The following is a 24763-nucleotide window of genomic DNA, read 5'->3' as shown; positions in this document are numbered from 1 at the left end:
TATTCTGTGTTACTGCTAATTTGGTATTGTATAAAAAGTTTTAAGGTGATATGAACCTGACAAAATAATAATTAAAGTAACATAAAAAGGGTATGTACTCAAAGGGACAATATCCATTGTCAGAAAAATAAAATAAAATTGGCATGTACATGACACCGTTTCCATGGCAACGACCTCTGAATATACCATATTTGTGTATATTCTCAGAAGAAGGATATAAGGGCAAAAATCAACAAAAAAGAGTAAATGCATTTGTTCGAAATTGATTTATTGGTAGTATTCACATGTCAATGGCATCAACATTCGGTAAATAACAAAAAAACATGAGATTACACAAACTTGTTTAAATAAGATATTCTAGAATTTCCAAATTTACTAAATTTTCACTGATTTCATAACAACCATGGCCTATATAAATGACATAAAATATAATTTGCAATAATTAATCTTCTTTTTTTTTATCATCTTAAAGCCATTATAGTAAGCTAAATTATTACAGAAAAAAAGTATGGGTACATGATTTGGAAAAAAAAATACAATAACAGTATGGGTACATGATTTGGAAAAAAAAATACAATAACAGGGAAAATATAACTTTACCATCTCAAGTTATGATGAGCTTGTCCACCTAATAATGGTGCAGTAGACAGTACATAATAAAAGTATAAAATGATTTTACCTTTAAGATGTTGTTACTTTGCCCTAATGACAAATTTGGTAAACCTAAAATTTCAGCTCAAGCCAAAAGATGGCGGGAATTTTTGACTGGTTATATAAGGGAAATTTGGAGGGAAAATTTTCCCGCACTTTTTACTATTTTATCTTTTAAAAAAATTTCAGAAAGTTTATGTCCACGTTATTTAGAATAAAATAATCTACTTCTATCTTTGTCCAAAAGAAATAATTTTAAATCTGAATATTCCACGTTTCCATATGTTTGTATTAAAAAAAAAATCTGCTTTACTTGATGTATGATTTTTTTTTTTTTTGCTATTTTTTAAAGACAGAAAAAAAGTATATGTTAGGTAAAAAAGATCCAGGACCTTCCTACCATTGGCATGTTGGATGAGCAAAAATGTTGTAATTGGTTAGAGACTGGTATATCCTCTACCACAGGCATGTTGGATGAGCAAAAATGTTGTTATTGGTTAGAGACTGGTATGTCCCCTACCACAGGCATGTTGGATGAGCAATAATGGTGTTATTGGTTAGAGACTGGTATGTCCCCTACCACAGGCATGTTGGATGAGCAAAATTGGTGTTATTGGTTAGAGATTGGTATGTCCCCTACCCTTGGCATTTTGGATGAGCAGAAATGTTGTTATTAGTTAGAGACTGGTTTGTCCCCTACCACAGGCATGTTGGATGAGCAAAAATGGTGTTATTGGTTAGAGACTGGTATGTCCCCTACCAAAAACATGTTGGATGAGCAAAATGTTGTTATTGGTTAGAGACTGGTATGTCCCCTACCACTGGCATGTTGGATGAGCAAAATGTTGTTATTGGTAAGAGACTGGTATGTCCCCTACCACAGGCATGTTGGATGAGCAAAAATGATGTTATTGGCTAGAGACTGGTATGTCCCCTACCATTGGCGTGTTGGATGAACAGAAATGGTGTTATTGGTTAGAGACTGGTATGTCCCCTACCATTGGCATGTTGGATAAGCAAAAATTGTGTTATTGGTTAGAGACTGGTATGTCCCCTACCATTGGCATGTTGGATGAGCAAAATTGTTGTTATTGGCTAGAGACTGGTATGTCCCCTACCATTGGCGTGTTGGATGAACAGAAATGGTTTTATTGGTTAGAGACTGGTATGTCCCCTACCATTGGCATGTTGGATAAGCAAAAATTGTGTTATTGGTTAGAGACTGGTATGTCCCCTACCACAGGCATGTTGGATGAGCAAAAATGTTGTTATTGGCTAGAGACTGGTATGTTCCCTACCATTGGCGTGTTGGATGAACAGAAATGGTGTTATTGGTTAGAGACTGGTATGTCCCCTACCACAGGCATGTTGGATGAGCAAAAATGGTGTTATTGGCTAGAGACTGGTATGTCCCCTACCATTGGCGTGTTGGATGATCAAAAATGTTGTTATTGGTTAGAGACTGGTATGTCCCCTACCATTGGAATGTTGGATGAAATAAATGTTGTTATTTGTTAGAGACTGGTATGTCCCCTACCACAGGCATGTTGGATGAGCAAAAATGTTGTTATTGGTTAGAGACTAGTATGTCCCCTACCACAGGCATGTTGGATGAGCAAAAATGGTGTTATTGGTTAGAGACTGGTATGTCCCCTACCATTGGCATGTTGGATGAGCAGACCCCCCCCCCCCCACTCTAACTATATAAATTAGGAATGAGACAGAGTATAAGCCCCTTTTAAAAATATAACATTGGTTACCTTCCCTTGACACTTTTGGTCCGGAATCATATTCATTTATGTACATTATAAGTAGTGTACAGTAGATTAGTAAAGTTTAATGAAACATCCAATTACCCTATGTCAAACTCATAATGAACATTAAAAAGTACCCATATAAGCTAGTCTATTTTGTCAATAAAACTATATCTACATGTGTATTATAATTCATTCCTCCAAGTCATTCAAATAGGCTGATGTTGCCTGAATTATTTTTTTTGACTTTGTAACACGAGCTTTGGATGTATGTCCACATATTTCAGTAAATAGATTCTCTAGTCCTTGTTGTCTGTCTCTTTTATGTGCCAGTTTAAGATGGCTTAGACCTAATCCACTGCTTGCAATTTTCGTAGCCATACAGTTCGTTATAGTTTTGCTATTTGTTAGAGGTCTCAGTGTTGTAAGCAAACCTTTTGTACAGTTTCTGTGTTGATACAACTGCATTACAGATTCATAAGTAGCAGAGAATTTGGATTTCAATACAAGACTAGGTGATATTTTTTCAAATAAGCGACGTAGAGCAACAACATCTTCCATTGAATCATGAGCACTATACAGTTCACCAAATAAAGTGTTGTAAATTTTTGGCTGTGAATATGATGGTTGATTTGGTATACACTCTTTGAAAAGAGGAAGTGTGTCAATGAATCCTCTCACTGATGACGTAAAGTTATTAAGTAGACCATTTTTTTCAAGTGCAGTAATTAATATTGGAACATCAAAATTTTTTGAGTTATGCTCAACAAGTACAGTGTTCTGAATTTCTGTCAGAAAGAGAATAAAAGCTTTTAAGGCATTAGAAATTCCAATACTCTGAACTTCTCTATTATCGTGGTACCTTTTCCCATTTTGAAACTTCAGACCAGTCACTTCAGAGGCTTGGGGTAATATTGGTCTAGCTGGTTTTATGTATCTGTTGAATTTTGTGTTTTAACTGTTGACAGCAGACAACTGTATTATGTGAGAATCTCTGCCTGAAATAAAAACAATATAATCTAGAGGTTCAAAGTTACCTGTTAGACAAATTAGTATTAGTTACCACCTTGTTCAAAATATTGTCATAAGTTCAAAAGCATCAAATGTCCATAACAGCAACCCAATTTAGCCGACCTTCTATCCCTGATGCATCTTTATGCAAGGTTGCTTGATCCTACCACATATAGTCTAGATGCTGATATATGAACTTGAACATTGAATAAAGAAAAAATGTGATGAAGTGTAAACTGTATGTCACAGTGATCTATGTTGATCAGTTGCCCACCTCTGTTCTTTCACGCTCCTTCCACATTTTTTACAATAACTTCTGTTTTGAAAAGTTGGGATAACATTAACTGTATCAGAAGAATACTTTTAATTTTCTATAATTCAAACAATTGTTATCAAATTTAGCTGATGCAAAAAAAAACCAATGTTTTTGTAGATCTCAAATATATATGACATTGTTTTTACACAAGTAATTTTTGGGTCCTTAATAGCTTGCTGTCCAGTATGAGCAAAGGCTCCATGTTGAAGACTTAGATGGAGAGTTGTCTCATTGGCATTCATACCACATCTACTTATATCTATATAATTACATTACATGTAAGTTTCATTATAACACATTATTTTGATTGGTTAACAGTAAAACAATCTCGCATCATTCTAAAAGTAACCTTTATTTCAAAATGAAATGCAACTTTCTGATGACACTGGCTTTCACAATAAAGTGCAAAGGTGAATAAAAGAAAAAACTGGAAAAAAATCTTCTTTTCATGATCCTTACAAAATAGTATGTTATTATTAATGAACGCTTTTTTTAGTAATTTTATAGGGTTGTAAAGGCGTTTACTGTGAATACATTTTTAGAATGAAGCAAATCTGTGCTTCTCCAAAAAGTACTTCAGACAATACTTTTACACCCCAGTAAATCTACAAGAAGAGGTATTCAATTCTTAAATACTTAAAGCCTTTTATCATAATAAGTAATCTTTACCAAGTCCTGTTGTTTCAACATCAAAGTATGTCATGCAACTGTCGTTCAAGGTCTTTGGTTCCAAAGGAAGATACTCTGGAGTAATAACTGGTGCAGGAATAGACTGAATATCATTCGATATTGCTGCATCAAGAGAACATCCTGTTTGATAGGAGACACCTTCTCTGACTTCTGTAGATGCAAGCTTTTGGTGCCTAAATAAAATAAGATTTATTTCAATTATCAAGAAAAAGAGTTACCCAATCTTTTTGTTTACTATTTGGGTCTTTATGCTTTAAATATTCAATATTATTTGTCTTGAAAACTACCATTAAAGTTAAAAAATATCAAATCTAATTTTAATAAAAGCTTTTTACTGATTTAATTGAAACAAAACAGCAAATATATATGGCGTTTCAGTATTAATCTATGAGTTACAAGAGGCTTTTGGAGGTTTATTGCTAGAAGTTGTACTTTTCTAGGGTTATTCCCCTTTGAAAAATATGGTTATTCAATAGATGTGGTTTTGTAAGGTTATTCCACAAGGAAAAATATTGTTTTTCATTGGACATTACTATTTTTCTTGGGTTATACCCAGGTAAATAAAAGGGTTATATTTTTGAAATAAAATATACATTAATTACATCTTAGCTTTCTTTTCCAGTCGTTTTCTTTTAAATGCTCTTGTAGTTGCCAATGCCCTCTGCTTTGATCGCTGATAATCTCTTAATCTGGCAAGGCGCTGAGTATGGTAACCTGGTGAAAGCCTCAACTTCTTATTAACCTGAAAAATGAAAAATAACAAATAAGTCTTCATATTTATATTAACTTTTTTTTCTTACAAAAAACAAAATAATAAGTGCTAAGTAAACAGATCTACACTACAAGAGCAATTATTCTTTTGAATGCTGACCTATAAAACAAGACAGAGGTGTTATGTCAACATTATGTGAAGTTTTGAGTAAAATTCTAATCTTTACAATTTATGCCTCTACATACAAAGATATATGCCTTGGATGTTTATTTGAATTTGATGAGCCACAGTCAAAGTCCCATAACTCTTAAAAAGTTGGTGTAATAAAAAAGGTGAGAAAATATGCAAATCTGCTATGTCTTCAGACAAATGGGTGGACACAAGGACACCACAAACGCTATATACTGCCCCCTTTTCATAGGGGCTCTAATAAATATACTTTGGATTCATTTATTTTTGTGGATATTAATTGTTTGTGGATTGCTGAAAACTTGCAAATATGTGGATATTTGATTTCATGGTTTTTCCAATCTCTGTATACATAGCCTATTAAGAATATGTTATTCGTTAAAAATTTTAATTTGTGGTTCACATGTACCCTCGAAACCCACGAAAATTAGTATCCCACAAATAATAATGAATCCACAGTAGTAAAACTTACATTAACTAGGTATCTGTGACCTGTGTTCTTCTGGGCAACACTTGCTGCAACTCTGTAATTCAAATTTCCAGAAGAACTGTAATGAACATCACTAGTAGCCAGATTTAAGTCTGAAACGGTCATTTTGGTCTGATCAAGTCTTAATCGACTTAATTTACCGCTAGAGAAAAACGTTAAGACCTGTTTAGACACTCAGACTCTGTTAAGATATATTGTGTTCAGTCAGATCAGTCGTGTCAAGATAAATAAGACAGATTCGTCTAGCATTCAAATAAGACTTGATTAGATCACGTTCAGATTAAATAAGACCAAAGGTGAACAACTTGTTTCGTTGCAGTAAGATCGTGTTCAGTTGTGTTAAGATTTTAAATATTTTGAATAAAACGGGCGACACTTTATCTGTTTTTATCAGGGGTTACTCCCCCTTTATGAATATAATCTCTATATCTTGGATGATATTCTTTTGTGATCTTTTAATATGACTGTATATCTATTTAATTAAATAAAGTATGCAAACTTTAAAAACAATTCATTTATTTCCGATAGGATCTTTAACATTGCATTGGTTATATGAGAAAAGATTGATAGTTGTAACCGGAAAATTTGTCATAAAAACTTTGCAGTCTCACATAAAGTAGTCCTGTATGTATGCATTCCGCCTCTAAAGATATAATGATCAGTATTAAATATATCTCAAAGATGTTCTTAAACATTTTTTGTTTCTAATGTAGAGTAATAGTTCTTATCTATATTTGGTCAAGAAACGTATATTTTAAGTATATAATTTACTTTTTATTTTAAAATTGTACACAGATGACAGATGCTTGGTGAAAGTTATTTACATTTTAATAAACGGATTATTTAAGCAGTCAACCGAAACGGATGAGCATAAACTACCTAAATAATTACGCATTCGTGTCACTGGACGTATAATGAATGAAGTTCCATGTTTTATCTTTAATATAAGATGTATAAGGTTAAATCGGGTTAAATTATTACATTTACAAATAAAACATTACTTTATATTTTTTTTAATAAATGCAACAATTATATTAGCATATTTTAAAAATTTAATTGACAGTTTAAATTGACCATTATATACATATAAAGACCGATGTCGATAACTCATTTGAATTTTTTTTTCGCCATTTTTTTTCGCACGAATTAAATACAAGAGTAAATCTTATCATAGAAAAATACCAAACAACGTTAGTTAAGACACGATTGATAAAATCTAATGTACGGTTTATATTTCTGTTTCGTATCAGATATTTTGAAGCACCAGTGTTACTACTCATTTTGAAAAACAGTGAGACGCTTACTTGCTATTTCGGAATTGACCAAAAAGCTATAAAAGTAACGTAGCGAAATGACCGTATTTATAGAATAGAATTTTGTTTTTCATTTTTAATTGATTTACACTAGTCATTTTAGGGACCGTTATAGCTTGCTGTTCGATGAGGGCCAAAGCTCCGTGTTGAGGTCGTACTTTTGACCTCTTATTAAATTATACCATGTGACTTGAATGATGGAGAGTTGTTTCATTGACACACATACCACATCTTCTTATTTATATTAACTGGGAGCAGTTTACAACATTTTCATTTAGATAAAAAAAAAAATATAAAAATTCAATAAATCAAATGGATTTGTACCATATTGTTACATTCAAAAGTCTTTAATTTTGATTGATAGTATGCATTATACGTATTGCATGGCTTCAAAAATAATGTCCAGTGTCAAATATTACACATCGATGGCCACTTAGATTAGTTACTTTATAGAAATTCATTTCCTTGGATGGAAGTACACGCTAGTATTTTGTCCTTTAAAGTTAGTCTGTCTGTTTAATAATTCAGTTTAAGGAGAATTCTTCGTCATTTGCAAATAGACAAACAAAAAAAGTAAAACAAAAATTTGCTTACGATTGCATTCAGGCAGAGAGAAATATGTTTTATTTTATTTCAGATGATTTAGAACAGATATAAAAATATTCTTAATCTTTTACAATCTACAAATATAATTTGATAATGTTTTTTATACACACGGTATATAAAATGCTTGTAGTATTCCGTTACTGGTTGTACGCTCATATTATATACCTTTCTGTTTAATAAGAAAGTGACAAAAAACAGTTATTGAAATTCACCTGAAAAAGAGTAAACGAATAGCGGCTATCTAAATTATTTTTCAAATATCGAATAAACAAATAAATCGGCCACGCTTGTGTCTGCTGGTATTCGATTGGACATCAGTATCAATGTAGGCGTAACAACCTATCATATTTATCCAATCAGCTGTCTTGTATAAGGTAAAATGTATTCGATGACATACGGTCCACATAGTTTAGTTTTTTTTTAAGTTGATTGCAATAAAAATTATTCATACACTCTAAAACAAACAATATCCTGCCCAAAAATGACTTACAAGACACTATATTATACTTTTAAAAATAACTATATTAAATTACAAATTAAGACAGCTTAAAAATAAAATAATAACATTAATAACAATTACAGTACTATTTAACGGTAGAGCTCTGATTTAACGGGGACTATTATGCTATTAGAATGATAGTCCCAGCAAGTTAACAAATTGATCATCAATAGGACGGTTGTGTTTATTTACTTGTGCACTCTATTGTGGGACCTCCGGCTCGTGTCATCATGAATGATACATGTTATTGTGTATTTAAACTGATTAAGGAATAACGCAAGATTGCAGAGAAGCCAATTAGAATAACGTATTATAATGAAACATATATCTAATGTTATTATAACATTGTACATGTCCTCCTAATGATACATCTAATAGTTGCCACTGGACACTAAACAGCTAACTATAAATTCATCCGTCATATTCTTAATTTTGTTATAATGTGAAAATCCAACAACATGATGATATAATAATTATTGCAGATTTCACTAGGGAAATACGTGGGAAATAATTGTAAACAAAACCACTCAATAACATCCCTACGGCACAAATTAAAGTCTAGCCTTTTCACATTAATATACGTTATTTTCATAAATCTATTCTAAATAATTTTAAACAATTTTAAATCAAACGGTATTTTTTCTTATTTGCCATAAAAAAAAAAAAACAATTATTTGCATTACTTATTTTAATCAGATCGATTGTTTTTCAATGGTCGGTGCCTGTCAGCATTTTTAAAACCGTGTTTGCCAGAAGCTACGTAGAACAGGAAAACAACAATGTATTAGAAATACTTCAAGGTCCTACGTGTATATTCTATTTTCTGTAGTAATGTGGTGTAATGTAAAAAAAAGTTAATTCCTGAATACTGATTTGTACCCATCAAGCATTTGGGGTTAATAACAAATCTATGGTAGTCTCTTCTTCTTTACTCGCAAAGTATTCGACTAAATCATGTTTTATTAATGAAAATTGCTCATTGCTGGCGAATGTTAAACATTGATCTCTAGGTTTTCAATTGTTTAGTTGTTAGTTTACTGTCTGATCTCGCAAACCTGATATTTTATGGTCATTATTGTTTGCATCCAATTGCACCAATGCATTAAAAAGATATAAACGCGACACCGTACGAGAGTCGTTAATCGTTATTTTACATAAACTATTAGTATTTTCTTTCTTTAACGAAATACGAAACCACTTCTCGCAATTCGCTTTGGGGTTATTGTGCTTGTCTTTTGACAAAAAATAGCCTTGTTTCAAAAACAAAACTTATAAGAGTAATATTTAAAACTGAACTAGAGTGAAGAGATAGGAAGTAGGAATTTCGAATTTTAATTTAATGTTCTAAATCTTAGTGTATTACTGATATATGATTGTACAGACTCAAAAATATCTTTGTTTTTCTGAAATAGATAGATAGATAGATACTTTATTCTCTAAAAACTAAATACAAGTTTTCAGAGAAACATACAATATAATTACAGATACAATAGTTGCAATGAAAGGTCACCGTCACCAGCCAATGAAAGCAAAATGGATATAGTAGATCTTTCTAATTTTGAAAACAATATTTCTCTTGCTTCGTTGATAAAAGGGCACTTAAGAAATAGTGAATACTATCCTCAACAGGATGACCACAGCTGCTTGCGGGATTGGGTTTAATATTGATAAGGTTTATATCTGCATTTGAATAAATGTACCATATTTTTCAACTGCACTGGTATTAAACTGATAACCGTAACTGGAATTACGACTATCCCAATATGGCGACGGCAGATATATGTAAAATTTTTACAGCCATTTTTTCTCAAATGTAGCATGTTTTTGTCAACAGTTACTCAGCTGCAAGGTTTTTCTATACCATTACATCATATTTTAATCGTAACGGTGCACTGGATATGTCTAAGCGCTTTGAACATTGCCGTTGAAAATTTTTGCCAACATCTGTTACAGAAGAAGGTTGTCAAAGTTGAGAAAAACGCTTGGTACTTTTATATACTTTGTGGAAAGATAGAAAAACACTATAATTTTCGTCAGAACTCAAAGACTCGTCACCAGAGAACAATACATAAATTGTAACATTGACAACAAAACATTGATTTCATTTATCATTGTCAGCCTTTGTGAATAAAAATTGTTATAATATAATAGATGAATAATGATTGTTTGATATGTCCCATTGTCTACTGAATATTTTTAAGATCAATAATTTAAAATTTGTATACCAAACTTTTAAAATTTTACTCGGCGTTTATAAATAGCATTGAAAGTACAACATCTTATAAACGATAATCATTGATAAATGTAAATGAGCCACTCTTTCTCAGGTTGAGATGGAATATGTTCGTTATTTGATTTAACGAGTTTAACAATCAAAACCCCTGAAATATCGTCTCATGACAAGAACGAAAAATGGCGAAACAGAACTTCCAACAGCGGACAAGGATTTCTTATTATACAATATTCTTTCAATGGATGTTTTAAATGCAATGTAGAACTTATCAATTAAAACATTTCGTATCCATTTTGAAATATGAAGTTACATGCATGAAGAAGTTTGTCTGACGTATAAAAATTGAAATAAAGCATGACGGGAGTTAAGCGAAGAAAGGCAGTATGTCCATCTTGCGAAATAGAAAAGTCATGATGACTTAATGAAAAACAAGTCAGGATAAATTAATAACTAAAAAATGCAGGACAGAATAGAGTGTAAAATTAAAAAAAAAGCAGGACTACATTTACATTGAGATATCATTGAAGAGGGGCGTACATCCTCTACGCCCCCTCTGAATCTGCCACTGGATATCTAGTTTCACTGAAAAAGAATGAATTTGCGCAACAACTTAATTACGCCAATTCTTATTTTACATGCTTTATTGTAAAAACTGCAGCATTCATTTGCGCCAATAAAACAACCATTTAATAGAACTGACACAAAAACATGACATAAAAATGGAGACTTTCTTAAAGTACTTAATTTCAAATTTTATAATCATATCTTTAGTAATTATAAAGTTATTTAACAGTTGAAGTCAGTCTTATAATGTAACATGTACGTGCAAATAAGTAAATCGTTTCGAGGTGAATATGACACAACTAATAAAATTGGAAATGGAAATGGGGAATGTGTAAAGTTCCATTTATTGACGCAATTCATATTATAAAAAAGAAAGAAGAGATGGGCGCGATTCAAACTTTTACAATTTGGCAAATTACAACTGACCGTTTTGACAAACCAGTAAATTCTTCATCCGGGGATATGCAGCTGACATTAATCTTCCTTCAGTTACTTTACAATACCCAGCCGTGTCATTTCCGTATATTGTACATGTAGATAGCACGTGTGATACATGTATATACACCAGAAATACCCATTCAAGTGATTTTTTCGGGTAACATTAAATATACATACACATAAAATTACAATTGAAAAAAAAAATGTTAATAATAAGTTCAAATGTTGTTTTTATTAAATGCACCTACAACATGTAAGTACGTATTCGTAAACTTATGTTGTTACTTTATTTCATATAAATTTTATTTTTCTCGTTGTGTTGCTTGTCCATTAATTGACGTTTACGCCATATTTTTTGTTCAGTATTTGTGAAAACCTGCTCATCTATCAATTTCACAAGAAATATAAAATAGTCGTAAGTCATGAACACTGAAGTTTAACTTGTTATCAATTTTTCGTATACGCAAAAAGATAGAATTAAATGAAACACTTTAAAGCTGTTTAAATCATGCAGTGAATTTTCAAAAATATAGTTTTGAAAAACCGGTTATTTTTGTTTAATACTTTTTCTGTCCCTTTTCTTAAAAATTAGGACGCGTGTCACTGGTAAATGTAGAACTAGTCAACTATGAATAATCACAAACAACAAATTGTTGAATCTTTTATCATTTGTTCTGTTAAATCAAAGACATGACTAGTACGTGTATTCTATTACCCGGGATAAATTATTCACAATGATAAAGACATAAGGGATGATTTAGAAATTGGCATGTTGTGTATACACCTATCTATTGGTGAACACTTATATGTTGCCCACTAGCCGTCCTTATGTGATTTTTGTTGTTTGGTTGCGAGTGTCTCGTTGTCGTTCAACGCACTATGATCTCCTACATTTTCAATATATATTTTTCTTAAGACTTTGCTCAGAGGAAAGTAATAGGATAGGTTTGGATATACATTTTAAATCCCCAAAATTTTATTTTAAACTATTAATTTTGAAGACGTGTGTTATCTAAACGAAGTCTAAATGGTCACCAAATCACCTGTTTATTGTCTGTTTGGGTTTATTATTTTAAGCATAAAGTTTATAAATCCATCTCTGAACACACATTATACATGTATAGCATTAAGTCAAAGTAAACATTACACTTATGAATGGCGGAAAAGAAATATCTGAAAACGATAGATGGATGTTGGATGTGTACGGATTGATAGTTTAGTCTTAGTTGCATGATTTTTTTATTAGTTGTAAGTGACTTTGAACTAGCTGTCAGATAACTGCGAATACTCTCAGATTTGTTCATTGTGTCTTTTTGTGTCGGGATGTATATAAGTACCGGGCCGCGTCCACTTGTATTTTTGTCCATCTGATGAGTTAAGCCTTTTTCATCTGATTTTTATAGTTCGTTCTTATGTTGTACTGTTATACCACTGTCCCAGGTTAGGTGGAGGGTGGGGATCCCGCTAACATGTTTAACCCCGCCACATAATTTATGTATGTGCCTGTCCCAAGTCAGGAGCCTGTAATTCAGTGGTTGTCATTTGTTTATGTGTTTCATATTTGTTTTTCGTTAATTTTTTTACATAAATAAGGCCGTTAGTTTTCTCGTTTGAATTGTTTTACATTGTCTTATCGGGGCCTTTTATAGCTCACTATGCGGTATGGGCTTTGCTCATTGTTGAAGGCCGTACGGTGACCTATAGTTGTTAATGTCTGTGTCATTTTGGTCTTTTGTGGATAGTTGTTTCATTGGCAATCATACCACATCTTCTTTTTTATACTATCAGTACACTATTCTATCAACATGTGTTTGTCCATTTTACAATATATAATATTGTTTAAGAATTTAGTGTTTTCTTATTCATTCTGACATCTGTGTCCATGGCTGTTAACAAGAAATTGCGAAGACGTTATGCTTATCTGTTCACCTTTAAAAATGATTTTTCAACAGAATATTATATCTATAAAATTGTTTAATTTTTGTTTTTCTTTGCGAAAACAAAATGGCCCTCAAGCTAAATGTCATCGTCATCGGCATGTATAATAGAAGACGATAAACACTTTAGAATATACACCACCTGCTGGATCTTTTTACCTGGGCACATATCTCGTTACGTACCAAGTATGAATGTAAAATTCTCGATATGGTACATGTATATTCAGCCGAATATACACGGTATCTCTGGACTTGGGTATTTAAGATATTTTGATCTGATAATGAAACATGTAAATATATTTGTGCTTTATGTAAAAAAATGCATTTACCCATTTTATTTTTAAAACTTCTTTAAAATAAGTTGACTTTGAGCATATATTAGGTGAATATTAGATTAAATTTGGGAAGTCGTGTATATCCCATTTGTCAGGTGAGAAATGAAAAAAATATCAGCTGGGTTTAAGAGTTGCAAATATTAACAAATTAAATTTATTTTTTATTTGTGTTCCTCAATAGTGTTTGCTAAATATATGTTTTCTCGAATGCCGAAAAGTGAAGAGTTTTTTTAATACGTGTAAATCCCGAATTCACACAAACGACGTTTATAAATGGTCTGTTCAAGAGTTTAGTTACACTTTTCAAAATATTTCAGACACGTAAATAATATAGGTTATTAGTGCTAGCTTCACAAAGAAAATATCTACTGACATGCATAATATCTAATGTCATGGGCCACGAATGGACTGTCTTTTTTATAGGGATGCCCATGTGGCACATCAAAGATAAGATTGATTTAACCATTGTACTTTAGAATTGCAACAAATCTTAAATTCTGAAAATCACTTGAATACATTAACCTGTTATCTTGTCGACTTTACAGCTTATTTCCTAATGCTTGTAGAGTAAAATTTTGGTAGGCTTGCTTGCTCTGTTGGTATAAACATGAATTCAAGCTTTGTAAATAACATTGACATCTTCAAACAATGTAGAGGCACATTTTAATCTGTATATATTATATTTAAATTTGATTGGACATTATCCCAATTACAATTGTAAAATATACAAACTAAGCAATCAAGCTAACAAAAGTCTCGCTTTACATGCATTGGGAAATTAGCTGTAAAACCAACATACAGATAGCCGTTATATCCTGAGAAGAGATCACGATGAAATTTGAAAGTTAAACAAATCTTATAGTTTTCACGGGAACGAATATTTTGTTTAAACGTTGTAGTGATCAGCTCATCAATGACGTAATTTAAAAAATAAGACGACAAGGTCGAAAATAGTCATAGACGTCTTATAGCAAATAAACTCATCAAAGATACCAGGACTAAATTTTGTATATACGCCAGACACGCGTTTCGTCTACAAAAGACTCATCAGTGACTCTCAAATTCAAAAAAGTTAAAAAGGCCAAATAAAGTACGAGGTTGAAGAGCATTGAGGACCAAAATTCCTAAAGGTTTTGCTTAATACAGCTAAGGCAATCTATGCCTGAGGTAGAAAAGCAATTATAGGCAACAATACGGCCTTCAATAACGAGAAAAACATTGCCATATAGTCGACCGATCATTAAAAGGCCCCGACATAAAAATGTGATTTTTATTAAACAGAGTGAATTTATATAAGCTTACAGAAAAACAAAAAAGTCAGTTATAAATAAAAATACGGATAAACAATTCTTTTTTTTTCAGCTATCTTATGATCAAAAACAAACTTCTGTCCTAGTTTAGTAGAAATCCAGGATAGTTTAAGAAAGTTATTAGAGTTTCAAACACTTTAACCATAAAGTGAATATTTGTGGTTTGTGGATCGCTATGTCTCGCTTTTGCAACAAAAGTCGCAGGCTCAACACAATGTAATAAACTGTTATACTTTGCGAAACATGTGTATCTTCTATGTCAGTATGTGTTGGTAAACAAACTCTATACATTTTTTACTATTTTAAAATATCTTTATAAAATATTACTAGAAAACTTAAAAAAGTGATCTTACGGAACAAGCAAACGAAATTAAAAGAAACAAAAATAAGTAGAAAATACTATTACATAGAAGTAAAAACTATAGCAGACAGAAAAGCAAAATAGATACGGCAGTAATAACTATACCATAAAAAACGAGAACAACATAAAATAACATAATATATACATTTTTAATAAGTATACCAGTGTATTCAAAACGGGTCATGGTTGAACGAACATGAATTTCTATAGATTACAATCAACTGAGTGTGGCGCGTGTCGATAGAACATTAAATAACTTTCTAATTACTTCAGCCCTTTGTGTCAATTTTATCATTCCATCAGGTCCTTAGTGCAATTTTTTGTTCTTTGCACTAAAGGGGTCTTTTGCGGTATTTCTACGGACCCCCCAAAAAAGATTTAAAGGACAAAACGTTATTATATGGATTGGGTTTTTTTTTTCGGAAAATGTTTCTATTGGCAAATATTTGAAAAAAAATCTCAACTTTTACATATTCAATACATTTTAGGTAAACACCTAGAGTTACAAATATACGACCATACATTTTTGATAGAAAAAAATGCATTTTCAATATCGTTTATCTTTTTAACTATACCAAATTTGCGGTTTTGTGACATGAGCATGTAGTTTAAACAATGTCGTCAATAGTGTTAGAAAGAAGCTATCAAAAATGATTTAGAACCTTATACTACACATACGGAGGTACATGTATGATACCATGACAGGTGAACGTATGATATAACTGTGAAATAGCCATTGTAATTGCCACGTTATTTTATGGATCGTTGATTTTATTACCTTTGGATTATTGGCGCTTAATCTTTATAGACCGAATATTAACGCATACATACGTTACTTTTACAGTTGAGAAGGAAAAGACGAAGAAGAATTATTTATAATAGTGCAATCTGAAAAAACAAATAAATACATATTTTATATCAAATAAGTTTTTTATTCAAATGAAAGAAAGGATAAGCGCATTTACAAAAAGATGTACTAAGACATATACTCGATGCTGAACTTAAAATTAGGTTATATTGTTTTAATCTATGAGGATCTGGAGGGGGGTCCTTCATTTCTGTATTCTTTAATGTTTAGTTTTTTTCTTTATACTTTTTGTCTATTATTATCAATTCTTTATATTCAAGCACCTTATTATATCTCCATTCTTTATATTTTTTTCCATTTTCTCTATTATTCATATTTATAGCCGATCATTCTCTTTTCTGTAAAACCTATCGACATCCTTCTCTTTCCGATGGTATGTTACTTATAGTTTTAACACTCTCACTTCACGGCCTTAGAGCAGTTTCAGAAGCTTAGTTCAAACGGAGACATGGTTCCCTGATGCGGCCTGATGAGGATAACGAAATTAACGATATAAATTATCTGACATATAAAATACTTGTATTTTGCGTTGATCGTTCCAGATGAAGTAAAATCCAGAAACGTGATTTGGACGTATGAAATTTATAAGATGTTGTTGTCACTCTTTTGTTAGTGTTACATCCAAAATTTGCAATTACTTTTTTCAAAGAATAAGTAGATAAATACATAAATTAACACCAGAAAATAGAAAAAAAAAATAAAATCAGAAACAGTTATTGGCGAATAATTTATTTCTACAACAAAACAAGCTAACAAAACTGTATAATATATAATTTATTCTCTTATACCTTAAACAAAGACCAACAGAAATAAAAAGCCAACGAATGATTTTATGTTTAATAATTCAAAATAATATACATTTTTTATTCTAGCATTTATAATACAATGTATCATCCACATAAAGGGGCGTAACTCCTAATTTCATTCTAACACACTAAACGGATCTTAACCCGATCTGAAAGTTTTGAAAGTTACTTTTTATGATTGGTCTTAATTTGTCCAAAACAGTCTTAACAGACTTAATTGAACGCTAGAGCCTTCCATCTTGATTAACTTGACATGACTGAACAGACTTGACATAACATATCTGAACAGTGTCTTAAAATCTGAAAAGTCTCAACGTATTTCTCTAGCGGTAAATTAAGTCGATCAAGACTTGATCAGACCAAAATGACCGTTTCAGACTTTAATCTGGCTACTAGTGCATGCTTTGGTGCTTTAGCAGAAACCATTCTGTTGAAACTCTCATTAGCTTGAGTACTACAGACAGTTGACAATTTAATGCTGTTCTTAGCATATCCTTCAAAAACATTTTCCAGAGACTTTTGTAGACTTGAACCTGACAGAGGTTTTCCTTGAGGAAATGATTTAAAAACAGACTTCGGATTACTGAGAAATTTACACCATCGACTAGAGCAGCATTGGTGATCGCCAAAAGGATGTTTGGAAAGTGCATTGAGATCTTTTGCTATTTGTTCTGGATTACCTTCACCTTGGGCTATTATATAGTTAAAACAACTTTGTAAATATTTGATTATTTTAACAGTTAAAACAGGATGATTTTTCTTGAGAGAGTAAAGACTGTTTCCAAGAATCTTCTTTAAGTGATTTCTATCTGAAATCTTTTCAATGCTATTACTGATGTTTGCCCGTACTCGTCCTATTGTTGTTGAATCCTCATCCCCAACTAATGCAGCTACTGTACAGCCTTTACTCTGTACATCTTTTACCATTTCTATCACCATATCAGCCTCCATCCCCTTTGAACTACCTTCCCAGTTACGGTAGCATGCATGCTATCTTGGACTTTCATTTCTGGATTTTTCTCTACTGCAAACTCTGCAGTCTTTTGATCTTACAGAGTAATTTATTATTTTTCCAGTCTCTGGACAAACCATGGAACAATGACCTAGTAATTAAAAATAAGTTCTTAAATCAAACTGTTTATGATATGTATTTATTATGGCAAGCCGTTTTACTATTTATTCTTAACTTCAAGATATCTTAAGTGATCTGGTTTTTATAAGATATCATATCAAAACATAAGATATTTGATAAATATTTTTAATCTTATAAATAATCTTTATATACTTAAGAAAAGGCCAGATGGCACCTGACAGTTGGACATGTTCACCTTTACTTTTTTCTCAAGTGGACACTGAACCATGAAAATAAGGTCAAGGACAATAGACATGTGACAGAAGGAAATTTCTTAGCATAAGGCATCTTAATACAGAGTATGAAGCATCCAGGTCTTCCATCTTCTAAAATATAAAGCTTTTAAGAAGAAAGTTAACACCACCGCAAATGCCGGATCTTTATCCTTATGTTTAGCTTTCTGCAACAAAAGTCTCAGGCTTGACAAAAAATAAGGAAACGAGGTATGATCCGCAATACGACAACTATTCATCATTTCCAAATGGCATATTTGTACATGAAGTTAATGTTTGTTTACTTGATATTTGACCTCATAACAGTCCATTGACTCAACGACTAGAAAGATATAAATATTTGAGTTATCTTTTCTTGTTTCTCGTGACGTCACGACGAGATTCAATATGGCCGAATAAAATAGGCGGAGAATGTATACAAATTGAAATAATTAGATAATAGTGTTAAGGAAATGAATATTCAAACATAAATATCCTAGAAAAATATCTAACAAAACGAACTATATCTATTGACAGGTTTTGCATGGATTATAAACAATATTTTTTTAAGAAATAAGTGCGACCTGAACCTGGGTCGCAATTCCAAACGTTTTGAAATAGGAAAAATCCGTAGCTCTATGGTCCGCAAATAGTCAAAAAATAACATAAGGACATAAGAGCTACGGTTCCGCAGCTAGCTAAATTCGGGTTACCAGTGCATTTTTCATCGCGCAAAAGCAAATGAGAACTATAACATCATATAAAATCTGCCATGTCGGACTGAAAATGTTTCGTCTATTTTATCAAATAATATAGTTGTGTTTGTCAAAATGTACTCATAATTGTCTCCTTTTTTCAAATTAAACGTTGTGTTGAATTATTTCTTGGTTATTTACGGCATCAAGGAAGCTATATACGGCGATGTATAAGCGAAAGACTAGCTTAAAGTTCACTGGAAAATATATAATGCATATTCCATCAAAGAGTTGTCGCAAGTGTTATTTAACATGCAGAGAGCCAAAGATTGAATTGTATAGTACTATACAAATCATTGAGAGAGCGTACAAATGTAAAACAATCATACTTAATACGCGAGGTTCTGGATTTAAAGCCCCTCCTTCGATCTGACACGGCTGCTACTAATCTATACAACCCACTCTTGTAAGATCTCAGTTACGCAGGATCGAAGATTTTAGAAATTGAAGAAAGGTTATTATCCCTTCTTTTTTTCAAAATTGAGGGTACAATTTTGTAATTTTCCTGAAAATTGTTATATCAAGAACATATATATTGATATTAGATATACTGTTCCTAGGTTATGTCTGCAGAATTCCCGTGCAACTTTAAAAAAAAAATTTCTTCAAATTTGAAAATCGTAACATATATTCTTAATAAATATCATAGAATGCTTGTTCCTATAAAACTCATTCCTATTCAGTGTTACTTGTGCTGTATATGGATACGCAATTTTCCGACCTAAATTTTACTTGCCAACTTTTTAATGGCAATTAACTCTGAAACCAAACGTTTATTGTATTAAGAAGTGATTTTTTTTTATTCCGTCTAACAATTTTTCTACAGTTAAAATTGTGGTTTTTAAATTGATAAATAATACAGTTTTTTTTATTATTATCTAATATTAAAACCATCATAATGACTCATGACACTGATATAATATGGTATCTATAGGATCTGATTTTCATTAACACGTCGATGGTCAAACATAATTTTCAACTTTGTGCTTATTAAGTTATAGGATGTTTTGCATAAATTATCTCTACCCAGAATGCATTTCAAAACATTTGGCCATTGATTTTTGTTACTATCAATAGCAATCTCGCTAAAATCTTGTTTCAATCCCAGTTGGAAGTACGGGGACAACGTGATCGCCTTACTATATAGAGGGTTGCACACTTCGTGTAGTAATGGACTTCTGATATTACCAATAAATAACAGTTTCGGGTCAAATCCGATACCGAAACAAACAGTATATGTATATTGTTTCCAATTGTAGTCCGAAAATCAGGACGGTTTCAAACAGATAGATTTTGAAAGCAGAGAAAACTGTTCACATTATAATCAGCATTACGTTATCAGATGACAATAGAGTACTAAAAATCCAGGCTTAGAATAAGGCCTAGATACCCTTTTTCAGTCACGGTCCCGCGATGTTGCTGTTGTGTTCTAGTATATATATATAATATAATACAAAGTATGTGAAACGTGTAAAAGCTTATGTTGTCGATAAAGATTTTTAAAAAAATTCCAAAATATACTTAATGTCTTGAAGAAGAAAATGACTCTACAGAATTATTTGGTCAAATGAAAATAATGCTGACAATATAACAAGAACCTCAGATTATCTATCATATTTTTGATGACTTGTGTTTTATTTTCAACTTTAATCCTTCATCACATCCTTAAACAATGCTGAATACATCAGATGTAATTATTTTCATACTTTTTATAGCTTTAACATAACTGCTGGTACTTTCGGATTATAACATAACATCCTTTAGAGATGAAACCAATGCTTAAAATACAACTTTAAAAAAAAAGAATAATAATGTCTTTGGAAAATATGCTTATTTCAAGTATAACCGCAAAGCACAAGCATTTATATATAATTAAATATAGATTTGAAGTTAAACAATCCCGGAAACATAAGATGTGGTTATCTAAATACTGTTTAGATTTTTAACGTAACAGCTGTTCCATTTTAATTATCACATGCCGTCCTTTACAAATGCATTTAAATACAGATGTTTCAGGTTATGTGTTTAATTTGCTATACTAAAAAGTAAAATCTATTTACAATTTAGAAAATTCTTCTCGTTTTTTAATATTATCTAACATGAATTGTCAATAGTTTAAAAGTACCAGTAAAAGTAATGTTGCTGCTAGCCTCCTTCTTCCTAGTGTCAAAAAGAAGATGTTGCCAATCATATATGACTATGTACATATTAGAAAATTAAACAACACAGTCCATTATACAGTTTCGTTCTTTTTTATTTGAATTATGGAGAAACTTGTTATCTATCCAATAATAGTCTCGCCGAATCTATACTATTAAGGTAAGGTTTGCATGAAACCTGGATTTTTTTCTTAGTGATATTACACCAATATGATACATCATTTTGTTCAGGGAGGAGTACCCAATCATTTAATGAAAAAAAATCGAACATCACCCGTCCAGTTTTTTCATGTGAAAAGCTCAAAATTCCGATTTTTGAAGATTTTTAGGGAAAATTGTATTTGAATTCTTCTGAAATAATAATGTATGCGAGTGAAAATAAAAAAATAAAACTGAATAAAACATGTATAAATAATTGTGGTCCATTCATTAATAATAAATTTTAATTAAAAAAAATCATAAAAAGTTCCTAAAAACAAGATTGAAAACTAACAAACTGAAGGTCATAACGTTACTTGTACGATTCAAATTTTGATAAAATTACATCAAAACGGCGATTTTGAGGTAGGTGTTGTTTTATTTTCGATAATATTGTAGTTATCGAACATTGGTTAATCAAAGCAATTCAAAATGGCGGATCCCTCCTTTTTTCAATTATTTGAATTCGAGTTATCTCCCTGTGTACGCAAACCTTACCTTAAAACGAGAAGAGCTCATTTTGTGTGTCGCTTCTCTTCCTTCCACAATAAATTAATCATCATGCCTCTGTGTCCTAAAGGTACCATGTATTGTCGCATTTGTCATCCATTCTTATGATTATTCAGTTTGGGTTATTTTGGAAGAAAAACGAAAAAAAAATGCGTCCGGAAATGTTTCCGTCATTGGACGAAATTTCAAGTCAGACTAGACATCCGGTTTTCGTTTTTTCTGTACGTTGTACAGATATACTTTATTTATAGTAATGTATGTTCATAATATACACATAAACGCTAACATTATTTAAATCAATTAAAAAAAAATATAGGAGTTTTGGTGGACAAAAATTAGGAGTCGGGCTAGAAAAACAATTGTCCTGTGTACTGCAGTGTACAGGTTATGATATTTAATTCCAGAGTAAACGATTCTGATTCTGAATTTAAAGAATCTCAGTCATTTTATACTTCTCGCCACTTTATAATAATATATAATAATAAAAAAAATAATAAATTCTTTATTTAAAGAAGGTAAACAGAGTAAGTTACAAAAACTAATCTGGCCCTCACATGTAAATTACAAAACAACCAAAAAACAAGTAGTGCAATGTATTGCATGTATGAGTATCCACATGATAAGATATAAAACTATTCCAGAGATACATGTAGTAAAAAATATAAAAATAAAATCAAAATTAAAAATGTACAAATAAAAATAATACATTGTAGAAAACAGAATCTTATGAGGATAGTGTTAGGTCCTTATTGATACTTAGAAAGCGAAGAAATAAAAGTATTTTTATATTATTTTGTTTTAAAGTTTTAATTTAGTCTGAAATATCAAAGACAAAAAGAAAAAAAGGCCACAGTTTACAACCTTATACACCGAAATGATAAATCGGCAGTACAGGTCGTGAAAAAATTGCTAATGCGAAAAATAGTATACGGAAAAATTAATTACATAGAACACTTCTCATAGCTATACTTATCATGTTTCAACACATCATTCATTAAAATTTTTCAAGTTGAATTATGCTGATAAAACAGAAAATATTGACAAAAACAAAGATTAAATAATCGAAGGTAGTTTTTCGCTTTTAATTATAACATACAAAATCATTTAATTATTAGGGTTGACATTTTTGTTATTTGTATTCTTTAGTCCAGAATTTATTTATTTGAGATCGTTCCACATAATTGTATATGTGGCTGAAAAACTATTCAAAAGAATTGAGTAATTAGGTATTCTGTTATTGGTCAATATCGATGTCAATATATTTTATGAAATAAAAACAAACGCAGATGCGAAATTTACATTTTCTTAAATTCCATGCTTTGTATGTATACGTCGCATCATGATTTGGAAACTTGTACTAGTAGTTAAGTTCATTTTGGTAGCGTGTTATTCTGCATTACATGTCAAAACTCAAGATTTTACGACGGAAATGCAAACAAGAATAAAACCAATGGACACAATAATTCACAGTGCAACAGTATTGTCTGACATAGCATGCGCGCATTGGTGTTTAAACACAACAACATGCTGTTCTGCTAGCTACGAAATAACGACTAAGGAATGTCTCCTTGATTCCTGTTGTTATCCAGATACACAGCCATCGATGAATGGAATATTCATACAGAAAACAGGTAAGTCATAAAAAAGAAAAGTCACATTACTTACTAATAAAAATAACACTGATTGGTAGTGATGGATACGAGGCTGTTACTTTTTTTGTATTCATATGACTAGTATTGTCAATTAAAATAACAGACATTCTCTTACAACAATTAATGTTTATTTCATTACAACTAAAATGTAGTCATTCATGGAAACATAGTAATACGTCTGAAATGCTTGCATTGTAGAATAGACCACTATTTGTCATTTACTTTTAAATTTGTGGGGCAAAACAAATTTCTTTTAGGCAGGATTATATTCAATAAGTGTTTATGTACAATGTAAGAGTAATTTGTTCGATCAGAATAATCGTAAGTTTAAGCAATAATAGTGTACCGATGTTCCAATCTAATACATATATTACGTATTAGGTTACAAACAAATACTTAGGGAATAACGTGGACTTCTTAAGGAGAAAACCAGATGCCTCACGCATCACATGATCACCTGCTAAGCAAAATTGTACTAAGTAAAAATGTCACAATCATAAATATTCAAAATCTCCAAATAATATATATATACTCTCTTACTATCCACATTATAAGAATGCAACACATTTTCGCAATTAAGTTCCCATTCACATAGTATCGGTCAACCAATTCATCAGAATGACCTTAAAGCTTTTGTAATGTTCATTACAGGCTACAAAATCTCAAAGTTTTCCCAGGCGCGTATAAAGTAAAATAGATAATTACATATGCGGGATATAATATTTTGTAAAGGCTGTAAAGCCAGTAATACCGAAAACTCCTTTTACAATTGTGTCAGCAAAGGAGCAAAGCAACGATACAATATATAAACTACGTATTAGTATTGTTAAACGAAAGAAGTATTGCTATTCATTCTTGCAATACTGTCATGAATAAGGTGTCTACGTTATTTTGAGGTGTAATAGGCTTTTATATTAATTATTCATTTCTCGATCAGAGCAAATGTTTGAAAATATCAGAAATTAAATAATAGAGCCCAATTTAAAATGAATCTCACAAAGTATTAAAAAAACACCAATGGAGTTTATGAGAGGGATGACATTTTTTCACATAGAACAAACC

The 24763-nt window shown here is 31.3% G+C and overlaps 1 protein-coding gene across 1 annotated transcript; it reads right to left on the bottom strand.

The window, feature by feature from the left end:
* Positions 1–1800: 1800 nt before the first annotated feature.
* Positions 1801–5918, bottom strand: LOC143056188 (uncharacterized). The gene is made up of 4 exons (XM_076229269.1): positions 5796–5918; positions 5025–5164; positions 4402–4595; positions 1801–3403 (listed from the first exon to the last, which is right to left on the bottom strand). The coding sequence occupies exons 1-4, from the start codon at positions 5916–5918 to the stop codon at positions 3360–3362; spliced, it is 501 nt and encodes a 166-aa protein (XP_076085384.1). The 3' UTR covers positions 1801–3359.
* Between the last annotated feature and the right edge of the window lie 18845 nt (positions 5919–24763).

Source organism: Mytilus galloprovincialis, chromosome 13, assembly GCF_965363235.1.
Source record: "Mytilus galloprovincialis chromosome 13, xbMytGall1.hap1.1, whole genome shotgun sequence".
In the NCBI taxonomy this organism is placed as follows: Eukaryota; Metazoa; Mollusca; class Bivalvia; order Mytilida; family Mytilidae; genus Mytilus; species Mytilus galloprovincialis.
This window is presented reverse-complemented; position numbering and strand designations above follow the sequence as displayed.